We start from the raw sequence: 26,990 nt of genomic DNA on the forward strand, positions 1-26,990 counted from the left end.
GCCGGAGCGCGGGGAGGAAGACCGAAGCCGCGCGAAGGAGCGGGGAGAACGGAGAGCGTTAGGGCACGTGAGGCGCCTCGGCCAATGGCCGGGTGGCCTGGAGGGCGGCGGGGCGGGGCGGGGCGGGGCAGGGGCGGGACCGCGCACTGGGGGCGGGGCCGTGGTGGGAGGGGCCGCGAGCAGGGGCGTGGCCGGAGATGGGGCGGGGCCGGCGCGGAGGCGGGCTGGGGGCGGAGCGGGGCCGCGGGACGGGGGCGGGGCCGGGCGCGGGGGCGGGGAGAGCTCTGGGGGAGGGGAGGGGAGGGGAGGGGAGGGGCGGGGCGGGCCGGGGGAGGGGCGGAGAGAAGCCGCCGCTGCCTCCGCCGCCGCCGCCGCCGCTGCCGCCGCCGCGGCTGCCGCAGCCTCTGGGAACCTGGGAAAGGGGAACCGCGAGCGAGCGAACGACTCAGTCCCCGGGCGGCGGCAGCGGCGGCGGCGGCGGCGGCGGCGGCCGGGAGGGGGAGGCGCGACGGCCGGGGCGGGGGCAGGCGGCGGGGGAGGCGGCGGCGGTCCGCACCAGCCATGCCGAATAAAAACAAGAAGGAGAAAGTGAGTCGGGTCCCGGGGCCGCCGGACGGGGCGGGCGCGAGGGGCAGCGGGGAACGGCCCGGGAGCGGGGCCCGGCGGGGCTCCCGGATCGCGCGGGTGCGGGGTGGGGGCGGGGGGCAGCGGGTCCGCCCGGGGCCTCGGAGCCCAGGCTGGGACCGGCCGGGGCGTGGGGGGCGCGGCCGGGGTTGGGGGGCGGCGCGCGCGATGGGCGCGAGGGGGCAGGTGGGGCCGCGGAGGTGGTTGACCCATCCTTGCCGGCCCCTGGACAGGGGCTTCCGAGGCCGGGGTGCAGGCGTCTCAGCAGAGACCCTCCGGCTGGGGAGGAGGGCAGCGAATGGACCGGGCTTAATGCTTGGGGAGAACTGTTTGCCCTCCGGAGGGACACTCTGGGGCTCTCAAATACTATTCTTATCCTGGGTGGCGGCGGCTGCGACGGCTGTGACTGTGCTGCGTTTGCATACGGGTGGGGGGGGGGTATGTTTTTGCTTCAGGTGGAGCTCTGTAGCGTTTCAGAATCACCCCGGATATCCTCGCTCCCAGAGTTGAGTGTGGGAAGGGGAAAAAAGGGTTGTGATGTGCATCTTTCAAGATGCCGAGAGCATAGTACAAATGTGCATTTACCTGTTTCTGCTTCAAGTTTTGAGCGCCAGATAATGCAGACGAAGAAAACAAGGAGAATCTGAATTTTGGGTTGGCCGGTGGGTGTCACATCACAATCCTGGGTCTCTTAACCATATAAAGGAAGAAAGTCGTGACGGTATTGATGAAAACTATCAAAAGTCATAGTTAAATTGTCTAAATATTTATGAAACTGCATTTTGGTTTATTTGATGTTTCACAGTCTAAAAATTGAGGAACCTAATTGATTCTGCTTGATGTTTCCCAGGAATCACCCAAAGCAGGGAAGAGTGGAAAAAGTTCAAAAGAAGGACAAGACATAATAGACTCAGAGGTAACTATTCTTAAGTATTGTTTCCTTTTTTTTTCATAAACACCTTTTTAGGGTAGGAAAACTGAGGGTGAGAAAATCTAGGCTCTTCTGAAATGTTCCCCTGTATGAGATCTTTTACTTGTGTCGCTCATAGCCCTCCATTTTAGTTATTTGGGTTTGTATTATTTGTCTTTGGGGAAATAAGAATGTTTTCAGACCAGTTGTGTACGTCTGGCGCAGCTGGTATATTCAGGTTCACCACCTGAAGTCTAGCAGCCCTGCTGTGGAGCCTGGCGTCAAGGACTCTTTCAAGACTGGGTTCAGGTTCCTTTCAGTTTTCCCATCCTCCCTCTTCCTTTGCAAGGGGCCAGGTCTGTCTCTCAGCTTCCCTGGTGGCTCAGTGGTTAAAAATCTGCCTGCAATGCAGGAGACGCAGGATCGATCCTTGGGCTGGGAAGATCCCCTAGAGGAGGAAATGGCAACCGACTCCAGTATTCTTGCGGGGAAAATCCCGTGGCCAGAAGAGCCTGGTGGGCTACAGTCCATGGGGTGGCAAAGAGTCGGCCACGACTGAAGCGACTGAGCATGCTCACAGGCAGGTCTGTCTCAGCAGCTCGTCCTCCCCCTCCTCCCATCACCCTTGCTTTCTGGGCTGCAGACTTTGCTGTGTTTTTCCCTGTAAGTGTCCTGTCCCATTAGCCTCTGTCCCTCACAGTGCTGGTATATTTTGGATTTTCTGGTATTGCTATTTTTGTGCGATCGTCCGTCATCTTTCACATTGTTTTTCTTTGTATTGGCCAGTTCTGACTTCTTTCGCTTCTTTCCTTTGGGCTTATTGAGGAAGCTGCCGGAGTGCTTTGTGGGGACTGTGTCTACCTGGTGGGAGCGTGCTTTGAGGGTGTCTACAGAGCCAGCGCTTGGCTTCACCCTTTCTTCCTTGCACCCGGTTTAGCTAGAGCACCTTGGGCTGAGGGTCTGGGAGCCGCACAGACCCAGGCAGAGCTAATGGGTTGTTTTGAATCCTTGGTAGCAGAGAAGCTGCTTAATTTGGTGTCATAGTTCTCCAGAGCTGGACTGTTTAGGTCCCTAGTCTTATCGCCAATGACAGTAATTTACAAGTGTCAGACCCTTTCCTATATGCCAAATTAGAATAGAGTTCAGTTCTGTCTGGGAAGTAAGTTAACGGGCCGTTATCTGCACTAGCCTTTTTTTTTTTTTTAATATATATAGCCCCAGGTTATCTTTTCCTTACCATTTGGTACCTTCTAAGTCTCCCTCCTCTTCAGGAGGTGGTTTACTCCAGCAAATCTGTTGCCCTCCCCAAAGCAGAAAACAGAAATCCAAAAGGTTCCTTAAATACCAGTGTCTTTGTGCCAGTCTTCCCCGTCCTTTCTTTATAGCAGACAGTCACGTTTCACTGAGGCGTTCTTGCATTTGACTTGGCTTACTTCCGTGTCACTCTTTTGACTAAATTGATTTAAATGAAATTTAGCTGCTCTGCAAAGGTATATGCCTTTTCTTTTCCCTTTTTTGGTTTGTTGCTCTTTCATTAAAACTGCTTAGTCTTCCGAGTGCTGCCCCAGACCTTTCTTGCTCGCATACCTGTCTCTGTTAGTGTTGCACACACAGAGATCAGTGCGTATGGTTCATTTATTCCTGTTTTAATGAAAAGAACCTGACTGTAAGGATGGAAAATGTTAAGTTTGAATCTGGAAAACAACAACAACAACAACTGCTCAGCAACTCAGCAATCCCAAAGCCACTCCTAAATCAAGTGTCTGTTTGAGGTGGATTGGGTTCTTAGACTGTCAGTGGCTTAAGAATCTTGAGGTGTGGCCTCCAGTGTCTTGAGTGTGATGCCCCACTTGTCTTTCTGTATTTTTTCCAGCGCTACTGTCTAAGAGCTGGAGCTACAGAGCTTGAAATTACCACTAAAAAGTGCTGAAATGTTGGGCCCTTCACTGCTTCCTCCTCAGGATCCCAGAGGCAACATGGCGTATTAAGCCTGACACTTGGCAGGTCCTGGGTATTTTGCAGGCGCACTAGCCGAGGCTCTTCTGTGCCTCTGAACTCTGGGCTGGCCGTTGCTTTCCCGCTGTTGTCTCTCTCCCCTCTGTATTCTTGTCCATCTTCACTTCTAGTCCCACCCCCTTAGCCAGTGCGATTTACTCACACGGGTGAATGAAACCATCGCGCACTTTCTTCCCCTCCTGTCTGCCCATGTTACTTTGAGCTGGAATGTTTTAACCTGAACGGTCACATGGGTTTATAGTTTCCCCTGGGCTTCCCTGGTAGTTCAGTCAGTAAAGAATCTGCCTGCAGTGCAAGAGACCCACGTTCGATCCCTGGGTTGGGAAGATCCCCTGGAGAGGGAAATGGCAACCTACTCCAGTATCCTTGCCTGGAAAATCTCATGGACAGAGGAGCCTGGTGGGCTGCAGTCCATGGGGTTGCAAAGAATCAGATATGACTAACACTTACAGTTTCCCACGCTGCTTTTCGAACCTTTTAGATGTCACATCACCTTCACGGTCGGCATTGGCTCACGTTACCCTGCAGACACACCTCCATTAGGACAGTTAGCACATCCTGGACCTCATAACCCGAGGGCTACAGAGCAGGTGCTCGTCCAGGGCAGACAAGTCGTCCCTACCGAGAACACTTAAAAGAACTTGGCCTAAAAAAAAAAAAAAAGAACTTGGCCTGCGGCTGACTCAGTATACCAGCCACTTCAAGTGTGGGGAAAGGTCTTTATACAAAGTCCTGGCTGGCGACAAGCTGGCCTCAAGGTAAACAAAGGAGCTGGTGGCTAGCATCGCAGACCGCTTTGGTTAGAATGGGGGCCATTTAACGGCATGAGTCTTTAGCAAGAACATGAAGTCCTTCAGGCAGGACAAGTGTGGCTGGGGCAGTGCCTCAGCCGAGGGTTCATGAACACAAACGCTGACCCCTTGGTGCCGTCAGCAGTGGCACCTAACTTCCGTGGCCCTGGCTCCTCATCTCTAAAATGACTTGGTGAGTTTCACATTTGGCCATTTTTAACTGCATGGGATAGATCAGGCGTGACCCCTCTTGAAAGTTTTCCCCACAAGATATATGGCCAGGATATATCTCTCAGGGCAGCAAAATACCATTAAAAGTCATAACTGCTGCTGTATAACTTTTGTCTTTTAGTAGAAATTTCTACTCCTTGACTGACCTGTATTTGGTACATCTTTGATTTTTTTCTTTTTTGCAAGTAGATTTTTTTTTCCTCCTTTCAAACAGAATGGTTAATGTTTGACTTGCCTTTCCATAAGTGCCCTGGGAATCAGTTTCCATCCATTACTTCCTGCTGGTTTATTTCAAGCATGCTTTTAAGGAGTGAGGACAGATGAGTTCACAGGGACCTTGACCTTGTAGACCTGTGGCGATTGACAGAGCGAACTCGTCCCTGAGCAGCTGTCCTCAGTCAGCATCAAGTCTGTAGACACATAGCTATGCTCGTTGGATGAGCATTTAGAACCCTAATAAACCGCTTGGAGAGTCCCAGAGTCCACTGCAGAGGATCAGACCACGCGACTATATGCTTTGTTATCATTATTTCGATTTGTGTACTGTGTCCAAAGTTACGTTTTTAAAAGTGTCGATGCTTTCTGTAAAGAGATTGGTTGTAAGCACATTAAAGGTCGTTCGAGTGTTGTTCTCTAGTCATATGTCTTCCTTATCCTGTTTCAGCTCAGTTTTGTTTGAAAGTCTCTACAGCAACTCTTACATAATATCTGTTGCTGAAAGAAAAGCTGAACAGCCCTCTCTCCTAACCTGTGAGCTTTTTCTGACCCCTTCCACCTTCAGCAGTAGCTCGTCTTCCTGTCTGTGACCTGTCCCTTTGCATTCCCCACCCCCTCCCCTCAGGGTTCCTGAGACAGGAAGCCAGACTTGCTGGGGTCCCGTCAGCATCGGTGGTAGAGTCCTGTTTTAGAAATTTAAACTGAAATTTTAGAGATGCTTATTAATTCATCTAATAGTGACAGTAACGCCCATTACATGTTAACAGGAATAACGTTTTTGTGAAAGATGCCTGTCCATGAAAAGTTTTTTGACTCTCCAGTTGCGTAACTTGGTAGCAGGCTTTCTGAGCTGCGTAAGGTTGGAGATGGACGGCGAAGTGGTTGTGCTTTCGGGGGGACAGCTGTAGTCCTCCCCTCCCGAGAGGAGAGTCCCCACCTCCCATCCCCAGAACACCAAAGCCTCTGTGTGGAGGCTGAATTCTCAACTCAGGCTCACTGGGGGCTTCCCGTGCCCCTTCTCCCATCGTCATCTTACCGATTTTTTCCAATACAACCGCAAACTGGCCTCCAGGGACACTCGGAGAGGGCTCCAAGGAGGAGTACTTTAAAATCTGTTTTGATGGGACTTCCCTGGCCGTCCGGTGGTTAGGACTCTGTGCTTCCACTGCAGGGGAATCCCTGGTCAAGGAACTAAGATCTCTCATGCCGCTGGGTGGGGCCGAAAAAAACAACTTTTTAAAAATTCTTATGTAATTATTTTGTTGTTAGTTGTTCAGTTGCTAAATCACGTCCAGTTCTTTGTGACTCCATTGACTACAGCACGCCAGGCTTCGCTGTCTTTCACTATGTCCCAGAGTTTGCTCAAACTCATGCCATCCAACCATCTCATCCTCTGTCGTCCCCTTCTCCTTTTGCCTTCAGTCTTTCCCAGCATCAGGGTCTTTTCCAGTGAGTGGGCTCTTCACATCATGTGGCCAGAGTATTGGAGCCTCAGCTTCAGCATCAGTTCTTCCAATGAATATTTGGGGTTGATTTCCTTTAGGATTGACTGGTTTGATCTCTTTGCTGTCCAAGGGACTCTCTACAAGTTATTTTGTTGGGAATGGGAATTCCGCATCATCATTGCTTAGGGCCCAGGTGTCCAGGAAGATGGCGGCTCTGCAGAGAGGACAGTCGGATTGGTAGGATGTGGGGTCTGGAGGTGCCAGGAGTCACTGTCCTCAGAGAGTGAGACTCCCTGAGCTATCCCCTCTCTAGCGCCGGCTCCTGTCCTGTGCTACAAGCTGGACACTTGGTGGGCACAGAGTGCCTCCCACCAAAGACCCACTGCTCTTGAGAGGGCAACCCAGCCTCAGCACTACAGCCATGGGGGGCCAGGTGCGCCCCTGTGGTGCTGCCCGTGGTGCTGTGCACTCAGGAGCCCCCCCGGGATCCTTGGGCAGCCCCACTAGGTGCCAGCAGCTCCCCATCTCCGGCAGTGACGAGCAAAAATGCCTCTTAACATGGCCCAGTGTCTCTTGGAGGCCAAAATGGCCCCGTGTCGCAGCCACTGCTCTAGAAAGCTCTCTGCACAAATTACCCACTCTTGCTTGTGAGTTGTGCCTGGCACACTGATGGGAAGAGCTGTGCTCAGATAGAGGGGCACCCACACCCCTTCACACCCTTCAGAATTCATGAGGGTCCCTGAGAGCTTTGACTGAGGTGGGCTATAACTACATATTTCATATCAGAAACTAAAAGAGAAAATTTTTTGTTATGCATTAATTTATTGAATACCTATACCACACCTATGGCGTGTTGACATAAATAGAATATTTTTCATCAGGAATGACTATTTACAAAAATTCACTAGGAAAAATGGCATTGCTCTGTGTTTCTGCAAATCCCTGTAATATCTGGCTTAACTGAAGATAGCTGGTCTCCTGAGTCTGTGCCTGCATTCTGTCTGTTTTGATATCATATGTCAGTAGCAGGCAATGGCACCCCACTCCAGTGCTCTTGCCTGGCAAATCCCATGGGCGGAGGAGCCTGGTAGGCTGCAGTCCATGGGGTCGCTAAGAGTCGGACAGGACTGAGCGACTTCCCTTTCACTTTTTACTTTCATGCATTGGAGAAGGAAATGGCAACCCACTCCAGTGTTCTTGCCTGGAGAATCCCAGGGACGGCGGAGCCCGGTGGGCTGTCGTCTATGGGGTCGCACAGAGTCAGACACAACTGACGTGGCGTAGCAGCAGCAGTAGCAGCAGCAGTCCGGTAGCCTGTGAGAAATCAGCAAAGTGATGGTTATAAAGACAAAGCATGTCTCAATGTTACCGTAAAAATAGGAGACCCCCCCCCAGGGGCCTCAGGGAGCCCACTCGGAGACCTGATGTTTAGACTACTCCTCTCATCCCTTTCCTGCTTTCCTCTTTGTATCTCCAACTCAAGTTCATTTGTTATGAAATTTAGAGGAAACTTTTTCTCACCATCCTGGAACGTGTTTTTTCCCTGTCTTTTCAATTTGCATAGCAGTTATCTGCTCTGCCAATTGTTTACCATGTATAGTGCCTTGGACAACTTTAATTTACCTGAGATTTACCTCCCCGCTAGACCGAGACCTCGAGGCCAGCACTGTAACTGGATTCTTCTTTGCACTTGCCAGATGTGTTAGGACCTGGAGTCAAGAAGTACTTGGTGGTGGATTTTGAAAGTGTTCAGGAAGGAAGAGAGCTTCGAATCAATCAGCTGGCTGTTTTCTTTCTGATTCTGTAAATTTGAAAGAAAAAAAATCTCTCTTGGTAAGAGGCTTATTTATGTATCGCCTCCTTGATCGTCTAAGGGAATTTTAATGCAGAATTTTCATTCAGTGTAATTTGTTTCAAATAAATAGCATTATATTAGAGCAGAAGATTGGGCCTTCCCAGTGGCTCAGCAGTAAAGAATCCTGCAACGCAGGAGCCACAGGAGACACAGGTTCAAACCCTGGGTTGGAAAAATTCCCTGGAGGAGGGCATAGCAACCCCCCCAGTTTTTTTGCCTGGAGAATTCCACGGACAGATAAGCTGGCATGCTACAGTCCATGGGGCCACAAAGAGTCGGACATGATGGAAGCACCTCAGCACACACACACACAAATCTGAAGCTTATCGTCTTAGGTGTTTTTTCTGATGTTTCTAAAGATTCTTGTAAAAGGTTTGGTTGGCCCCTGGATAACATGGGGGTTGGGGTGACTGTTTGCACAGTCAGAAATCCCAGCATAACTTAGAGTTGGCCCTTCATATCCACAAATCTGGGGTGCTTTATCGTTCTTTTTAAATTTATTTTGGGAATATTTCTCAGTAGATCATACGTATTTTATAAGTTGTGTGTGTACATATATAGAAAGAGAGACAAAAGTTGGAGTGTGTCTTGTCCTATAAAGACGCTGGGGAAGACAAGAGGGAGGCCCTCGTGTCACCCATGAAGCGTGTTTTCTGTTATTTGTGAAGGGTCACAGCTGTTGCTCTCAGACATTGAGTAGAATTGGGGGTAAGTTGGCCCCCGTCGTTTGCACTCAGCAGCCGCTGAATGGATGGGTCGAGGTGGGGCACGTTCTTGTAAAGAGCTCCCCCTACAGCCGTGGGCGAGGAAAGCAGAGGGTTTAAAGCAGACCCAGGAGCCCCCGAGCTCACGTGGGACGCGGGGTGTGGCGGTGGGCGTGGGGAGTGCCTCGTGGGTAACGCCAGCGGAGGTCAGTGAGCACCCCCTCCTCTTCAGTAAAAGCTCCTCTGCCTGACGAGCTAGCCTGGAACTGACTTGTGTGAGATAACAGGAAGCATCCCTGTTTGTAGGAGCTCCTGGGTCAGCCTTCTCCCAGCGAGTGCAGGCCCGGAGCCCTGCCCATGGCGGTGGCGAGGTCACCCCCCGGCGAGGAGCGCAGGGTGAGTCAGTCTGCAGCAGCGTGAATCACGGGGATCTTTTCCTAAGTCACAGGGAAAATTCCTCTGAAAGATGGCAGCTCTCACAGCATCTCCGGTGTTTCCTTAAGTACTGGGCACTTGCCCAGGTCGGGACACGATGCTGTCTGGCTTGGCCCAGCATTCTGGTAACAGCCTGGCGTCTTCCTGTCCGCCGGTGGTGTTGAGCCAAGTCTCCCCAGGCCCTGCTTGTAGGTCAGCTTCCAGAACAGCAGCTGCTGAGACATGCTGCTTCCCTAACCCCGGGCACGGCGTCATCTTCGTTTTCTCCACCTGGGGGCGGGAGAGAGCCGGCCTAGAAGTAAACGCTCCAAGAGGGGAGGAAGAAAATCTCTCAGTTGGAGGACTTCATGTTTTCCTCTATCATGATGGAAGCGTTGGTTGCTCAGTCGTGTCCGACTCTTTGCAACCCCATGGACTACAGCCCACCAAGTTCCTCCATCCATGGGACTCTCCAGGCAAGAATACTGGAGTGGGGTGCCATTTCCTTCTCCAGGGGGGTCTTCTCGACCCAGGGATCGAACTCGGGTTTCCTGCATTGCAGGCAGATTCTTTACCGTCTGAGAAGACTTTATCATAAGTGGGTTTTTTTTAATATTGATTTATTTGACTCCAGCAGCTTTAGTTCCCGCATGTGAGAGTTTCCCTGCATCATGTGGGATCTAGGTCCCTGACCAGGGACCAGACCCGTGCCCCCTGCGCTGGGAGTGCAGAGTCTTAGCCACTGGACCACCAGGGAACCCTATATGTGTTTTTTTAAAGATGAGCTTGAGCAAGGCTCTAAAGGGGCTTTGTGTGTGCATGCTAAGTCACTTCAGTCGTGTCCGACTCTGTGCAACCCCATGGACTGCAGCCCACCAGGCTCCTCTGTCCATGAGATTCTCCAGGCAAGAATACTGGAGTGTGTTGCCATTTCCTTCTCCAGGGCATCCTCCCAGCCCAGGGATCTAACCTGTATCTATTACACCTCCTGCGTTGGCAGGGGGGTTCTTTGACCACTAGCACCACCAAAGGGGCGCTGCTGCTGCTAAGTCACTTCAGTCGTGTCCGACTCTGTGCGACCCCATAGACGGCAGCCCACCAGGCTCCCCCGTCCCTGGGATTCTCCAGGCAAGAACACTGGAGTGGGTTGCCGTTTCCTTCTCCAAGGCATGAAAGTGAAAAGTGAAAGTGAAGTCACTCAGTCATGTCTGACTCTTAGCGACCCCACGGACTGCAGCCTACCAGGCTTCTCCCCATGGGATTCTCCAGGCAAGAGTACTGGAGTGGGGTGCCAGTGCCTTCTCCGAAAGGGGCGCTAGTTCCGACCTGAAGCTGGTTTTGGCCGACGGGAGTAGCAGTGTGCCTGGCACCACTGAAGCATTAGACCTGCGCCGCCCAAGAGTTAGCTGCTCGACACACGCAGCTACGTGTAAATTAACAAAAATGAATCAGATTCAGAAGTTCAGTTCCTCAGTCACACCAGCCGCATTCCACGTGCTCAGTGGCCACATCTGGCCATGGGTGCCCTGCTGGACAGCACAGGGAGCAGGTCCCACTTCGCAGGAAGTTCTGCTGGACACAGCGGCCTCAGAGCCCAGCAGCAGCTTTCAAAATACTTCCAGTGTGAGCGCTTTGAACTTGTTAGCTGTCCCTCTTCTTACTATAAAGGATCAAACCTAGGATTAAATTTAAGAGACAAGAAGACATATAAACTGACCAAAAGAGCAAATGGGTAAAATTAGAGAAAAGAGGCAGGTGACAAGGGGATGTGAGGTGGGAAAGAGGCCCCACCTACCTTCTAAAGCCCCACCCCTGGTGCTCAGCCCGAGGCCACGCCCTCCCCATCAGAGTGGACCCAGGGAGTGGACCCAGGGTGGCCCTCGAGTAACAGCAGCCTCGTGTCCTTCTCGTCTTTCTTTTTAGACATTTATCTTTATTTGTGGGTTGCGGGTGGCGGGGATCAGAACAAACTTGGTTTTAAAAAGAGTCCAGAAGTCTGCAGTTTCTCATTTTCCTTGATCTACTCTGAACCCTGCATCCTAGAGCAGGGCTAGTCTGGTTCCTTCCAGATCTAACGGGCGCAGTGCTGCATGCTGAGAGAGAGAGCCTGGGCTCTAAAGGGCGAGGCCTTTCTGCTTGCAGGGTGAGCCTCATCTCTCCCAGAGTCATCTTCCTCCCCTCAGCTAGCATTCTCTTGGTCTCTTGTCTCTCTCTTTCCTTCCTGACACATTGTCTTATTTTATTCAAATACCAGTCTGCTCACACATGGTCCAGGAACACCCACAGAATTGTTGTTCAGTTGCTCAGTCGGGTCTGACTCTCTGCGATCTCAGGACTGCAGCACACCAAGCTACTGTGTCCTTCACCATCTCCTGGCGTTTGTTCAAACTCATGTCCTTTGAGTCGGTAATGCCACCCAGCCATTCATCCTCTGTCGTTCCCTTCTCCTCCTGCCTTCAGTCTTTCCCAGCATCAGGGTCTTTTCCAATGTGTCAGCTCTTCACATCAGGTGGCCAAAGTATTGGAGCTTCAAATTCAGCATCAGTCCTTCCAATGAATATTCACGGCTGATTTCCTTTGAGATTGACTTGTTTGATCTCCTTGCTATCCAAGGGGCTCTCAAGAATCTTCCTCAGCACCAGTTTTTCGGCTCTCAGCCTTCTTTATGGTCCAACTCTCACATCCATACAGGACTGCTGGAAAAACCATCGTTTTGACTATATGGACCTTTGTTGGCAAAGTGATATCTCTGCTTTTTAATATACTGTCTAGGTTTGTCATAGCTTTTCTTCGAAGAAGCAAATGTCTATTAATTTCATGGCTGCTGTTACCATCCGCAGTGATTTTGGAGGCCAAGAAAATAAAGTCTCTCACTGTTTCTATTGTTTCCTCATCTATTTGCCATGAAGTGATGGGACCAGATGCCATGATCTTACGTTTTTCAATGTTGAGTCTTAAGCCAGCTTTTTCACTCTCCTCTTTAACCTTCATTAAGAGGCTCTTTAGTTCCTCTTCACTTCCTGCCATTAGAGTGGTATCATCTGCATATCTGAGGTTGTTGATATTTCTCCCTGCAGTCTTGATTCCAGCTTGTGCTTCATCCAGCCCAGCATTTCGCGTGATGTACTCTGCATATAAGTTAAATAAGCAGGGTGACAATATACAGCCTTGACGTACTCCTTTCCCAATTTGGAACCAGTCCATTGTTCCATGTCCGGTTCTAACTGTTATTTCTTGACTTGCATACAGGTTTCTCCCATCTCTTTAAGAATTTTCTACAATTTGTTGTGATCCACACAGTCAAAGGCTTTAGCATAGTCAATGAAGCATATGTAGACATTTTCCTGGAATTCTCTTTCTTCTCTGTGATCCAGTGGATGTTGGCAATTTGATCTCTGGTTCTTCTGCCTTTTCTAAATCCAGCTTGTACATCTGGAGGTTCTCAGTTCACGTACTGTTGAAGCCTCTCTTGGAGGATTTTGAGCTCTACCTTGCTAGCATGTGAAATGAGCACAGTTGTATGGTAGTTGGAACATTGATGTAATAAAGCAGATATAATTACATATGAAAGATTGGTCTTCAGACATCATATCCAGTGATGCCACACTTGCCCACAGTCTCCCCAGCATAAAGCCATAGTCACGCCTTGGTGGCCACTAAGCCATTCACAGAGCTTCCTTAACTGCACTGTCCAAAGCTGCTGGTCTGAATAGCTGTAGAGATCTCAGCAGGAGATGGAGGAACCAGCTCAACCTTGGCATAGCACCCAAGCATGGCCAGTCCAGGCTTTGAGTAAGTCACAACAGCTTTGACCATGCCGCGGCCTACCCGCAAGGTTACCGACAGTCTGGACTGCGGTTCTCTGGTGGAAAGCACGTCGCCCCGCCTGGCCAGCCGAATGGCCATCGTGTTTTATGTTGCAGGCTTCTGTTCAGTAGATGCACTCAGTCACCCAGCAGGCACGTTCTGAGGCCCCGCTGCGTGCTGAGCACCACCGCAGGTGCTGGGATTCGACGCGGGACACAGCCGGGCTCCCGCACGCGTGCAGCTTGCTTTCAGTGAGCGCCGTGTACTCTCTTGTACCTAAGGGGCGGCGGCTGCGCGGGCGTGGGACCGCCTCGTGCTGGGCAGAGCTGCGGTCCCGGGGCTCCGGACACCAGCAGCTCCCGCTGGTCCTCGTGACACCGAATCCAGGTGTGTCACGTGTCCAGACACCCCTGGTGGGCAGGACCACCTCTGGCTGCCCTGCGCTGGAAGCCAGGAGGCTGCTGCAGGTGGTCAGGGACAGTCTCCCCAGGGGGACGAGGGCAAAGGTGAGACCCGAGGGTGCAGAAGGAGCCAGAGATGCAGAGATCTGGGAAAGGGTGTTCCAGCCAGAGGAAGCAGCTAGTACAAAGGCCCAGGCGGGAGGGAGCTGGGTGTGTCCACCAGAAAGAAGGCCAGCCGGGCTGGAGAGAAGCGAAACACGTCGAGGAGGAGTTTGGAAAGAGGGCGCACAGGCTCGCCCAGCAGGCTCTCAGGCTCATCCGCAGCACCTTGGATTCTTACTCTAAGATGATGGGGTGAGCAGGGACGTGAGATGATCCAACCTAAGTGGTTCCAAAGACCTCTGCACCTGCTGGGTAGGAACCAGAGGGCCGAGAGTGGGAACAGGGAGGCGCGAGAGTGGGACAGGGAGGCGCGAGAGTGGAACAGGGAAGCGTGAGAGTGGGACAGGGAGGTGCAGGAGTGGGAACAGGGAGGCGCGTTTCAGGTTGAAGACCCAGCCCCTCAGATGCCGGGGTTCCTCGTCCACGCTTGGGAGGATGAGGCTGGGCCCAGCTGGCCGTGGGCATTGCACTTGAGTGGGCTTGTCAGCTGACCGCTGGCTTCACAGGCCTGAGCTGAGAGCTGGCCCTCGTGGCTTCTGACCCCTGAAGGAGAATGCAGACAGCTGTGCTCTGCGGGGCCGGCTCCTACCCTCACAGCCTTCGTTTTTTCCTGGACAGTCTGATTTCTTCGGAGAATGCCTTTCTTCCCTCACAGGCAGCCGGTTCTCCAGTGTCACGCACACGTGGTTCCGTAGCTGTGGATGGTCAGCATTCAGTCCAAAAAAGTAATCTCCTTTTCAGCCCCATATCTCTTCTTTTAAAGTTTGTTTTGTTTTGCTTTGTTTTTGGCCGTGCTCGTGGCGTGTGGGATCTTAGTTCCGCCCCCAGGGATCGAGCCTGTGCTCCCGGTGTTGGACACACAGTGTTAACCACTGGGCCGCCAGGGAAGTCCCTTCAGCCCCAAACTTCACTCCTGCGCACACTGCCCAGAATTTCTGAGTCTGGGGGCTCTGTGGAAGCAGGTCACCCGCCTTTTCCCGCCAGCCTCACCCGCTGTGTGGTTTCCAGAGCGAGGTTGCCCGGGTCTCACTTCGTTGGCCCCACCCCTCCGTCTGCTTTCTACTCTCGAGACATCTGGGGAGCGAACGCTGTCTCGTCCTTAGATGCCCAGCGACTCCTCGTGCAGGTCTTGTGACTGGAGGCTGTGACTTTCACGCCTTCACTGTCACGTGTTTAAGACCTACACCATTAAGTGTGAGTGCAGGCCTGACCTCCGTCAGGAAACTCTCTTCTGTTCTTCCTTCCTTCTCACCCCTCAGCCAGGGGTAATTGGCAACTACTCATTGCTGCCATTGTAGCAAGTGAGCAGCAATGGCCAGTAGGTGAATACATGGGTGCGGTTGTGTTCCAGTAAAACTTTGTTTGCAAAAACAGGTAGGTGGCCAGATTTGGCCCATGGGCCATAACTCACTGACTCCTGGCTTAGTGGACTCCAAATCAGGTTCCGTGCTTAAGAGAAACCCTTTGGTGAGGGCACTTATGCTGCCTGGTGAGTTTCTGGGCTCTGCTCTGAAACCTGTGGAGACTGTGCTCTGTGAAAGAGATATGAAAGAGTGAGGTCTTTGACCCCACTCCCCACCTAGATGCCATTGAGAGGCCAGTGATTTGGCCCTGCTCAAATGAGCGATAAATGTCTTTCAGCTAATTGTGAATTTTTTTAATTGCAGTGTTTGAATGGCAGGAAAGAGGTGCTTGTTTAGGAGTGATCCCCTATATGGGGAAACATCTAGGAATGAGGCTTTATCACAAATCCAGTTGTCTGTTTTGCTGTTTGAATGAAATATCTCAGAATACTAAGAAGCTGACAAATACCCATATATCTGCTGTCCACATTCTTCTTCACTCTGATTTTATGGGGGTGCAGTTGCCTGGCTGCATAGAAAGTTGGGGATTTGGGCATATTGCTGGGTCCAGAGACCTTCAGACTTGATGCACCCCACGTTAGAAACTGCTGGGGACCGCTTTTCCTGAGGGTGAGGAAGCCCTTCCACCTTCCGAGGTGCAGCCTGGGCTGCTTGCAAGACCTGGGAAGGGGGGCGTCTCGTGCCCCCAGCAGACATGCCTCTTGCTGTGCCCCTCCCTGGGGGCGCAGCAGTGTGCAGGGGCTGGGCAGGGGGCGCCTGACAGACTCCCCCTCCCAGCCCTCCAAGACCCCACTGCCAAGGCCTCAAGGGTCCCGACAACCGGCAGTGATAGACACCCCGCCCCCCAGAGTCCGCGCAGCCCTGCTGTAAAGAGGCCCTGAGCTGAGAAGAGTGGGCCTGGCACCCGCTTCACTAACGGGGCTTCATGCGAGTCTCAGGGCATCCCGAGGCCCCCACGTCCCACCTGGAAACGCAACTGCCTCTGACGTGGCGGTGGGTGTGTGCACCCTCGCTTCGGAACCTCCGGAGCCCGCTAAATTGCAGCAACGTCCAGTGGAAGGAAAAGGGCAGCTCTTTTGATAAATAATTCTGAGTTTGATAAACTTCCCATCGGGACTTCTCTGGCCGTCCAGTGGTAGAACTCCATGCTTCCACGGCAGGAGGCGCAGCTTCCGTCCCCAGTGGAGGAGCTGGGATCCTGCGGGCCACACAGCGCGTCCAAATGTTAATAACGATGATCGTTTCCCATCACTGATCCAAAACAAACGAGGCTGAAGCCAGTCTTGGAGCACCTCTCGCCTCACTGAGTGAATACGTAAAAACGAAACTGCCCATCACCTCCTTTCCCGGAGTGGCAAAGAAGGGAAGAAGTGAGCCTGCTTAGATCTTACCCAAGTCAAGTAGCTTAGACAGTATCGTTCTTCTTTAGAAAAATTTCTTGTAATTCCGAGATGGACAATCGAGTTTTTATTTTGCGTGTAAACACCTGAACCGAGGAAGCAGCCCGTTGTCTGTCACTGACTGTTGAGCCGACTCGAGCGCCTTCTCGCGCCAGAGCCCAGAGCAGCCTTGGACGTGCACGCCCGCGACTCCAGGGCTGCTGTGAGTGAGTCCGTCTGGAAGGATGAAGGCCCTTTGGGAGCGCTGGGTTAGCGGCTGTGGCGTGTTTCTCTCTCTTCCACACTGGTTCCTCCCTTGTACATGACTGGCACTGTCCTTGACATGCGCTGGCGTTCACAGTTCAAAAGTCCAAGAGCTGCCAGTCTTCTTTTGGAGGGGAGACCACCGTCCCAGCGCCAGACCCTATTTAGAGGTCAGTGGAGGATCACAGGACAAAGAAGCTCCTGGTTCTGCCTGGGGTGAGGGCAGGGGGTTCCGTAAACAAGCCAAAAAGGAACAGATGACATCCTTTTTTGTATGTGGTAAAAGATACCCAACACGAAACGTACCCCGAGTGACGCTCTGTATGCTCACCGTGCTGTGCAGCCGTCACCACCGTCTAGTTGCAGACACTGTCCTCACCCCCGAAGGGAAGCCCCTAAGCGTCGAGCCTTCGCTTTTCACCTCCCCCACTGCCAGGCCCTGACAGCCACTCACCTGCCGTCTCTCCGTGGATTTTCCTGTTCTGGTTGCTTCTTACAGGTGGGATCATACAATATACGGCCTTTTGTGGCTGGCTTCTTTCATTGCACATGGTGTTTTCAAGGTCCATCTGTCTTGCAGCCTGTCTCTGTACGGTACTGCTTTTCGTGGCCGAGTAATACTCCGATGTGTGGATATGCCATATTGTGTGTTATCGTTTGAGAGACACGTGGGCTTTCCTGCCTTTGGTTGTTGGGAACAGTGCAGCTGTGAACACTGGTGTGCAAGGTTTTGCTTCACACCACTTTTTCAGTTCATTTGGCTATATACCTAAGAGTGGGCAAAAGTCCCTTTTGCCAAGTGAGGAAACATTTTCATAGGTTCCAGAAATTAGGATATGAGCATTTTTCGAGGGTCACTGTCATCAACCTATGTATATACATCAGCCCTATAGTCAGAAGTTCAAAAGAAGATGCAGGGAATTAGGTGTATCTGTGAAATCTCCAGAAAAAGAGCATCGCTGGGGTGGGATGTAACCACAGACTCCAGCGGCTTGTGAGCGATTGAGTTGTTTTCTAGTAGCGTGAAAGAGACTGTCCCCGAGCAAAACTTGCCTTTTTCATGTGTATTTTTCCCTTTCTAATTGTGCTATAAACTACAACTGTTTGACATACATATTTGTTTTTGTCTTCATTTTGGAAACAGATTCCCAGCAGGAAAAACAGCCTTATTGCTGCCCCGTCTGCAGCGTCTAGTAAAATAAAAGTACCAGCCCCTCAGCCCATAGTGAAGAGAGACAGACGGCAAAACTCTTCCAGGTTTAGCGCCAGCAATAACAGAGAACTTCAAAAACTACCATCTTTAAAAGGTAATTTTTATTATTCATCTTGTGAAAGTTAAAGTTTGCCCACGTAGGGGTAAGGAGCAACGTTTTGATGGTTTGCTAGCTTCTTATACTTTTGCTGTGTTTAAATTCTGTAGGGTTATTTTTTCTTCTTTATTGAGTTTTTTCAGGTTGAATGCCACTAACTTAACCAACTAATATTTCAAATTACAGAGCTGTTTACGATGAAAATGTAATCGTGAGTACATTACGGGTGTAAAATACTTAACACGCACAGAGCAAAGACTTAAATCTTTTCCTGTTCATTGTAATTCAGCTAGCCAGTTTTCTTTCAAGTAATTCTCCTCTTTCGTTGGTCTTAGAACTCTGGAAATCCAGAAAGGAGTTACCGCAAGTAGAGTAATTGTAAAAACTATGGTAGAACCTCTTCATTGTTCTGGTGCTGGAGAAGTAAGGACGATAGCAATAGTCTTTTACGGACTTTCTCCTTCTGGGTCACTTGGGGATTACCTCTACCCGGGGTTTCCTGCTTGAGGTTAGTCAGGGAACAGTGCTCTTTGCTTCAAGTTTCCCCCCAAAACAGCCCAGCCACCCCTTTCTGTCTGGGGGGTATTCAGTCCCTGAAAGTGCTTCTCTAGGAGATTTTGAGGTCAAAGTACATAAAATCTTACTGGGGAAGCAAGGTAAGGGCCCCAAAGTCGAACATGAACCTCTGAAAAGCTCTATGTTTGCTAACATATGAGACTAGTGTAGTAAAGCATCAAACATTTTCATACCTTAAATTCCTGACAGCGGGTCTTCTGCGGTGAATTTTCCTCGTGTGTGAACTCGCAGCGGGGAGCTCGTCATCTTTACAGCTGTGTTCCCACGCCTTCCGCATCGCAGGGCAGAGAGCCGGAGCTCAGTATAGATGTATAGGGAGAGAGGGTGGATGGAGAGAGGGTGGATGAGGAAGAATGGATGGAGGAAAGGAAGGGAGGACAGAGAGGGGGGTGGTGGATGGAGAGAGGGTGAGTGGAGACGGGTGGGGGAGAGAGGGTGACTGGAGCCAGAGAGGAGTGTGTGGGGGAGGGTGGATGGATGGAGGGGGTGGAAGAGTGGGTGGAGGGAGGGATTGATGGATTCATGGATGTACTTCTGACCCCTCACTTGCTAGGGATCCAGGCTCTCGTCTCACTGCCTTCTGCAGAGCTGTGTCTGGCTTGCATTTCGTTTAGCTGTGTAGCAGATAGCGTGCCTAGTAAGTCCTTCTGGAGGAGTCTTCCCTCCTCAATAGCACGCCTTTCTGGTGCTGTTCAGCCATTCACGGACACCGTGTGGAACACCCCCACACCAGCCCTGCTCTAGGTTCTGGGGGTGCCCCATCCAGAAAACCCCAGGGCCTGCTCTGCTGGAGCCAGCGCCTCCCCCACCAGTGGGACCCCCGGGAGCGAGTGAAGGGCCGCCTGCCGTCCCTGCTCCCAGGGCCCTGCAGAGGCCCGGCCAGAATCCGCAGCTGTCCGGGGTGGACAGGCTTCCCACCGCTGTGCTGAGCCTTCTGGCGCAGGAGCTGTCCCCAGGGCCTGTCTTGGCTGGAGGTCGGCCCCTGCCCACGAGGCTGTGCCCTGCCAGGTCGACCCCTTCCCTTCCCGTGCCCAGAAAGACACACCCACTTAGCCCGAATCTCACCCTGGCCAAGCCGTACCCCTCATCACTCTTGTGTGGTGAGTCTTTCCTGGCTGTTCTAAAACATTAGTGCCTCTGTAAGCATGTCAGAGCAACTTTCGTCTGGTTCAGAAAAAAATAGGAATTGACTGGAATTACATTAACGATATAATTACTGGCGGAATTCTGTTTTTATGATGCTCTACCCATCTAGGACAATGGCACGCTGCCCTGCTTTTTCAGCTCTTGTTTTCTGACTTTTCATAAGGTTTTATGATTTTTCCTGGGATTCTTTACCCTTGCGTTAAATTTCCTCCCAAGTGCTCTCAAGGTCTTGTCATTCTTGCGTTGTGTTTTTTCCATTTATGCTTCTAATTCGTTCTTATTAACCAACAGTGAAAAGCTGTTGGTTTTTTAATACTTTCTTACTCTGTCACCAAATTTTCTTATTAATCTTAGTAATGTTTTTGTTAGCATCCGTATATATGGTCCTGTCATTTGTAATTAGGTATTTTTCTCTTCTGGTATCTGTACCAGCAAACACTGGTGCTCTTAGTTTTATTTTGCTTTCAGCCGGGACCAGTAACACACAGATATCAGAGGTGAGAGCGTGCCCGCTGTGGTCTCCCATTTGGGTGAACGGCTTCAGCTTTTCCTCGTTTCTTGTGAAAACGGCCCTCAGTTCAGTTCAGTTCAGTCGCTCAGTTGTGTCCGACTCTTCGAGACCCCAGGAATCGCAGCACGCCAGGCCTCCCTGTCCATCACCAACTCCCAGAGTTCACTCAGACTCACGTCCATCGAGTCAGTGATGCCATCCAGCCATCTCATCCTTTGTCGTCTCCTTCTCCTCCTGCCCCCAATCCCTCCCAGCATCAGAGTCTTTTCCAGTGAGTCAGCTCTTCGCATGAGGTGGCCAAAGTACTGGAGTTTCAGCTTCAGCATCATTCCCTCCAAAGAAATCCCAGGGCTGATCTCCTTCAGAATGGACTGGTTGGATCTCCTTGCAGACCAAGGGACTCTCGAGTCTTCTCCAACACCACAGTTCAAAAGCATCAATTCTTCGGCGCTCAGCCTTCTTCACAGTCCAACTCTCACATCCATACACGACCACAGGAAAAACCATAGCCTTGACTAGATGGACCTTTGTTGGCAAAGTAATGTCTCTGCTTTTGAATATGCTATCTGAGTTGGTCATAACTTTTCTTCCAAGGAGTAAGCGTCTTTTAATTTCATGGCTGCAATCACCATCTGCAGTGATTTTGGAGCCCCCCAAAATAAAGCCTGACACTGTTTCCAATGTTTCCCCATCTATTTCCCATGAAGTGATGGGACCGGATGCCATGATCTTCGTTTTCTGAATGTTGAGCTTTAAGCCAACTTTTTCACTCTCCACTTTCACGTTCATCAAGAGGCTTTTTAGTTCCTCTTCACTTTCTGCCATAAGGGTGGTGTCATCTGCATATCTGAGGTTATTGATATTTCTCCCGGCAATCTTGATTCCAGCTTGTGTTTCTTCCAGTCCAGCGTTTCTCATGATGTACTCTGCATAGAAGTTAAATAAGCAGGGTGATAATATACAGCCTTGACGTACTCCTTTTCCTATTTGGAACCAGTCTGTTGTTCCATGTCCAGTTCTAACTGTTGCTTCCTGACCTGAATACAGATTTCTCAAGAGGCAGATCAGGTGGTCTGGTATTCCCATCTCTTTCAGAGTTTTCCACAGTTTCTTGTGATCCACACAGTCAAAGGCTTTGGCATAGTCAATAAAGCAGAAATGGATGTTTTTCTGGAACTCTCTTGCTTTTTCCATGATCCAGCGGATGTTGGCAATTTGATCTCTGGTTCCTCTGCCTTTTCTAAAACCAGCTTGAACATCAGGAAGTTCACGGTTCATGTATTGCTGAAGCCTGGCTTGGAAAATTTTGAGCATTACTTTACTAGCGTGTGAGATGAGTGCAATTGTGCGGTAGTTTGAGCATTCTTTGGCATTGCCTTTCTTTGGGATTGGGATTAAAACTGACCTTTTCCAGTCCTGTGGCCACTGCTGAGTTTTCCAAATTTGCTGGCATAATGAGTGTAGCACTTTCACAGCATCATCTTTCAGGATTTGGAATAGCTCAACTGAAATTCCATCACCTCCACTAGCTTTGTTCGTAGTGATGCTTTCTAAGGCCCACTTAACTTCACATTCCAGGATGTCTGGCTCTAGATGAGTGATCACACCATCGTGATTATCTGGGTCATGAAGATCTTTTTTGTACAGTTCATCTGTGTATTCTTGCCACCTCTTCTTAATATCTTCTGCTTCTGTTAGGTCCATATCATTTCTGTCCTTTGTCGAGCCCGTCTTTGCGTGAAATGTCCCCTTGGTATCTCTAATTTTCTTGAAGAGATCTCTAGTCTTTCCCATTCTGTTGTTTTCCTCTATTTCTTTGCACTGATCGTTGAGGAAGGCTTGCTTATCTCTCGGTTTCCAGTAAATCACGTTGCCCCAGCGTGCTGCTGCTCCACGGTCCACATTTTGCATCGCTGTTTCCGTATCGCCGTGGCTGGCGGGTCATGTCCGAGAGCCACTGCTGGGTTTTATCAGATGCCGTATGGTTTCTCTCCTTAAGATGTGACTTTAATAACTGCCGTGTTGATGAATACTGGGAGGAACCTTGGCGCCATCGCAGTGTGGCTTCGCTGCGTGCTGTGTTCGGTTTAGTTTTCATTACTCTCTGCCTCCACGTTTACTGCGTGAAGCTGGGCGTGGTTTTCTTCCCTTTCTGTAAACTGCTGTACTGTATCAAATCTCAAGTGTCCGTCCTGGCACTTTGCGCTCTTTCCTGAATGCCGTCTAGAGAACTATACACCACTCTCTCACGCCCTCTCTCACAGAGGTTGTACGATAGCAGAGATCAACTGTGGGAGAACAGATGCACCTCACCGTCCGTGGCTCAGGGTGAAAGGTTGCGGCGGAACTTGGCTGGGCCTAGTGCTTTGCTCAGGGATGAATCTGCAGATCCCCCCTTGTGAGGCTAGGTTAGGCCGGGTCACGTGTTAACTCACACACTGTGCTCTGTAATGAATCTCTTAATTTCTCCTACCTCTGAGGTGGTGCTGTCTCCTTATGAGTTCACTTATTTTTCTGATTATTTCCTTTTCAATATACGTCATTTCCACTTTTAATTATCCTCTTTTCTTTTTTTTCCCCTCAGTTATTATATACAGAGTTCACTTAACTTAAAACTATGTGCTCCTCTGAGTATAATTTTAGCTCTGACCATAGATTTTTCTTTCTTTTTTCTAAAATCATAGCCTTTTTAAAAGTTTTATTGAGGCATAACTTACATACTATAGAATTCACTAATTATAATTGGAAATGTGTATTATTGTAATTAACATGGAGAGTTGTGCAGCCATTACCACAATGTATTAATAGTTTTAGAATGTTTCCATCGCCCCTTATGCTCATTTGCCATCAGCCCGCACTCCTATCCCAGCTCCAGGCGGCCACTGATTTGCTTTCCGCCTCTTTGTTGGTCAGTCGCTAAGTCGTGTCCGAGTCTTTGTGACCCCGTGGACTATATGGCACGCCAGTCCTCCCTGTCCTTCACCAAGTCCCAGAATTTGCTCAAACTTGTGTCCATCGAGTCGGTGATGCCATCCAACCATCTCATCCTCGGTCGTCCCCTTCTCATCCTGCCTTCAGTCTTCCCCAGCATCAGGGTCTTTTCCAGTGAGTCAGCTCTTCACATCAGGTGGCCAAAGTATTAGAGCTTTGGCATCAGTCCTTCCAGTGAATATTCAGGGTTGATTTCTTTTAGGATTGACTGGTTTGATCTCCTTGCTGTCCAAGGGATCCCTAAGAGTCTTCTGTAGCACCACACTCCAAAAGCATCAATTCTTCAGCGCTCAACTTTCTTTATGGTCCAACTCTAACATCCCTACGTGACTGCTGGAAAAACCATAACTTTGATTAAATGGACCTTAGTCAGCAAAGTGAGGACTGTTTTTTAATACACTGTCTAGGTTTGTGATAGCTTTTCTCCCAAGAAGGAAGCAAGCATCTTTTAATTTCATGGCTGCAGTCACCATCCACAGTGATTTGGGAACCCAAGAAAATAAAATATGCCACTGTTTCCACTTTTTCCTCATCTATTTGCCATGAAGTGATGGGACCAGATGCCATGGTCTCAGTTTTTTGAATGCTGAGTTTTAAGCCAGCTTTTCGACTCTCTTCTCTTGCCCTCGTCAGGAGGCTCTTTACTTCCTCTTTGCTTCCTGCCGTTAGGGCGGCGTGCTGAGGTGCGTGTATGCACGCTGTCACTTCAGTCGTGTGTGACTCTTCCTGATCCCATGGGCTGTAGCCCGCCAGGCTCCTCTATCCGTGGGATTCTCCAGGCAGTGATACTGGAGTGGGTTGCCATGCTCTCCTCCAGGGCATCTCCTCCACCCAGGAGTGGAATCCAGTCTCTTACGTCTCCTGCACTGGCAGCAGGTTCTTTACCACTTGTGCCACCTGGGAAGCCAGTTGCCTTGGTATCCTTATCAAAAACCAATTGACCATAAATGTAAAAATTCATTTCTGGACTCTCAATTTTATTATATCAATCTGTATGCCTACTTTACCGCAGGGCAACAGGATCTCATTGTAGGGGCTCACTGCTGCTTTCATTTTCATTTCTATCATGAGGCCAGGTGCCCTTACAAGTGTTTATTGGTCCTTTCCCATGGGACTGCCTGACATTTTCGTAATGTCTTTGACGATTTCTTTATTCGGGATATGAACTCTCTGTTGGCTGTACACGTGTTATAAATACCTTGTTCCACTGTAGTTTGTCCTTCATTTTAGCCATTCTGGTGAGCTGGTTTCAAAGCCAGCTGATGACGAATGAAGGTACGCATCTCTTTGTAGGTTTATCATCTGCTCAGATATATTCTTTTCTGAAGTGCAAGCTTAAGTCTCTGGGCCTTTCTTTCTCATTGGATTGTTAAGATATTTTAAAAAAAACACAGATTTGTTGGAGTTCAGGTGTAGGTCCTTGTAGATATGGGAACTGCACATTCTCTTCTACTCTGTATCTTGAGTTTTTACTCTCAAAGACATGAGCACTCTGACAGTGCGTTGGCCTGCTGAGTAAATCTTTGCTTGCCACCAAGTAATGAAGATGTTACCTTACGTCGTTTTTCCTAAAACTTTCTTTGCCCTTTCACCTTGAACCGTGCAGTCCACGTCGAGTTTTGTGCCTGCTGTGAGATCACAGCTCCTTTTCCGTGTTTCTCTGTTTTCCCCTTTTTACTGTGCTCCCTGGCACAGTGCCTTGGTTGGAAAGGCCACCCATCCTTCACTCACTGTGGTGTTATCTTTTTGTGAATAAAGGACCATCGCTGTGCAGACCCCCTTCTGGGCCCTGTTTTGTTCCACGGGCTTGCCTGGGCTGTGTCTGGGAAGCGCTAACCCACCCTAGCAGGTCTTGGTATCGAGTAGTCTTCAGTCCCTCAGCTTTTTCTTCAGAATTGCCTTGGCTCTTTTCATTTCCGTACAAGTTTTAGAATCGGCCATTTGTCCAAGAAGTCCCTGCTTTGTTTCAGTGGGGGATGGTATTTGAAGACCGCGGTCTGAGTGCCAGGATTCTCTTTGCTATTAGAATGGTCAGTGTTTACAGGACTTTTCAGTGGACTGAACTAGAAAATAACATGGTTTTTTTTTCAAGACATAGCACATCAGGACTTCCTGCTGATACTCTCCATTCAAGTTCAGGCATTTATTTAACTTCTGTCTTACACCTCCTTTTAGTCACATGGAGATTTCTGGTTCTCAGGGACATCAGAGATAATAAATAGAACTTAAATATCAGATAATTATTCATTTACTTCATCCCACATTGGGCTTCCCTGGTGGCTCAGCTGGTAAAGAATCCACCTGCAATGCAGGAGACCTGGGTTCGATCCCTGGGTTGGGAAGATCCCCTGTAGAAGGGAAAGGCTACCCACTCCAGTATTCTGGCCTGGAGAATTCCATGGACTTCATAGTCCATGGGGTCTCAGACACAACTGAGCGACTTTCTTTTTATCCCACATTATACAGAGTGTATTTTCAAACAAATAATACCAACATTGTGACCAGTACGATGACTGAAAGGTTAAAATTTGTGCATCTTTTCATTGCCTCCCTCCCCCCACCCTTTTTCTTAATAGCTTTACCTGTCTTCTTTGTCAGAGCTAGTCACTGGCTGTGACAACCTGTGCTGTCTCGCCGCATCCCTGCTTGCACTAGTCCTCCGCGGGAGCGCGGCCGACGCTCACCGCCGTCTCTGCGCGGCTTCTCGGTACTTTGCTGTGCGGTGAGCGTCCTCTCTGGGCGCCTTCTGTCTCAGACCTCCGCAAGCGTCGGTAGAGCGTCCCTGGCTCACGTGTCCTCTTCATGTGTATGTCAAGGGTGTTCTCCATTTCCTTCTGCGATGAAGTACCGCTGTCCGACTCCGATGTCAGTTTGATTTTCTTTTCTCTTACAGGTTATTTGGTCTGTTTGCTTTGATGCCTGAACAGTTTTTTTTTCCCCTTTTCTTTAAAGTTCAGTGGTTTCAGAGTATATCATTCTGGGTTGACTTTCCCACATACGTGCTGTGTTCTTTCACAGGGATAACACCAAGTCTCTTTCTCTTGGATTATTATTATTTTGAGGATTTGTTCTCTCCCCTTGCTTTCATTTACTCCTCTGGAGACTCCTGTTGTACACATACTGAATCTTCTTTGCCTGTTTTTGGTATTTGTTGTCTCCCTCTGGGTTTTTATCATTTCTTTTTTATTTAATCGTTTTTTTCCCCCTCTTTTTTATGTGCTGTTACCTGTGAGGCATTTTGTGTTGTGTTTATTTGCTCTCGTATTCTCTTCAGTGAATCTTCATTTCTGAAATGATTTTCTTCTTTTAATTCTTTACAGAGTTACTACCTACCTCTGAGCTTTCCTATTCATATTCATGTAGCCCTTTGACACATTATGTGATTCCTTTAGTGTCTTTTGTCTCATCTTGAAATGTTAGGCTGCAGTTCTTCACGTCTTCGTGGGATGTCTCCCTGTCTTGCTTTTACTGCTGCGTAGGTGTCGCTGAGTCCCCTTTTGCTTTTTCCTTATAAGAACTCCATGTGGGACTTGACTTTGATCCCACCCGTGCTCGTGTGAAAGTAAAGCGGAGCTGGGGCTCTGGAGCTTTAGCTCCAGTTATTTTTTTGTGAAATTTTCAAAAATATGGTGCCTGACCTCCTGAGTACCCTGGTTTGGTCTCTGCTGCTAATACCAGACCTGCGTTCTCCAGCTCCTCTCCTCTCTCCCTGCTGTCCTCTCTGGATCCTCTGCCCAGCAGTCGTCCCGAGTGTGGCCTAGTTCTGGGAGGAAGCTGCAGCTGCTGAATGTCGAGGGTTCCCAGGGCCCCTCCAGTCCCGGCTGTGGACTCCTTGCCCTCACCCGCTGTGGGGTGTACAGACCCCTTCTGCTT

General features: G+C 49.9%; 1 protein-coding gene across 9 annotated transcripts in view; it reads left to right on the forward strand.

The window, feature by feature from the left end:
* The first annotated feature begins 352 nt into the window (after positions 1–352).
* The window catches only part of PPP2R5C (protein phosphatase 2 regulatory subunit B'gamma), a 140,137-nt gene continuing 113,499 nt past the window's right edge, over positions 353–26,990 (forward strand). For 5 of the 9 annotated variants that reach the window (XM_061395367.1, XM_061395369.1, XM_061395366.1 and 2 more), the window contains exons 1-3: positions 354–588; positions 1,475–1,540; positions 17,728–17,890. In XM_061395367.1, coding sequence (XP_061251351.1) covers positions 562–588; positions 1,475–1,540; positions 17,728–17,890 — 256 coding nt within the window. In that variant the 5' untranslated portion in view covers positions 354–561. Of the gene's footprint in view, positions 589–1,474; positions 1,541–17,727; positions 17,891–26,990 lie in introns of all 9 variants that reach the window. The other 4 variants (XM_061395371.1, XM_061395373.1, XM_061395364.1 and 1 more) reach the window with 3 other exon arrangements.

Source organism: Bos javanicus, chromosome 21, assembly GCF_032452875.1.
Source record: "Bos javanicus breed banteng chromosome 21, ARS-OSU_banteng_1.0, whole genome shotgun sequence".
Lineage (NCBI taxonomy): Eukaryota > Metazoa > Chordata > Mammalia > Artiodactyla > Bovidae > Bos > Bos javanicus.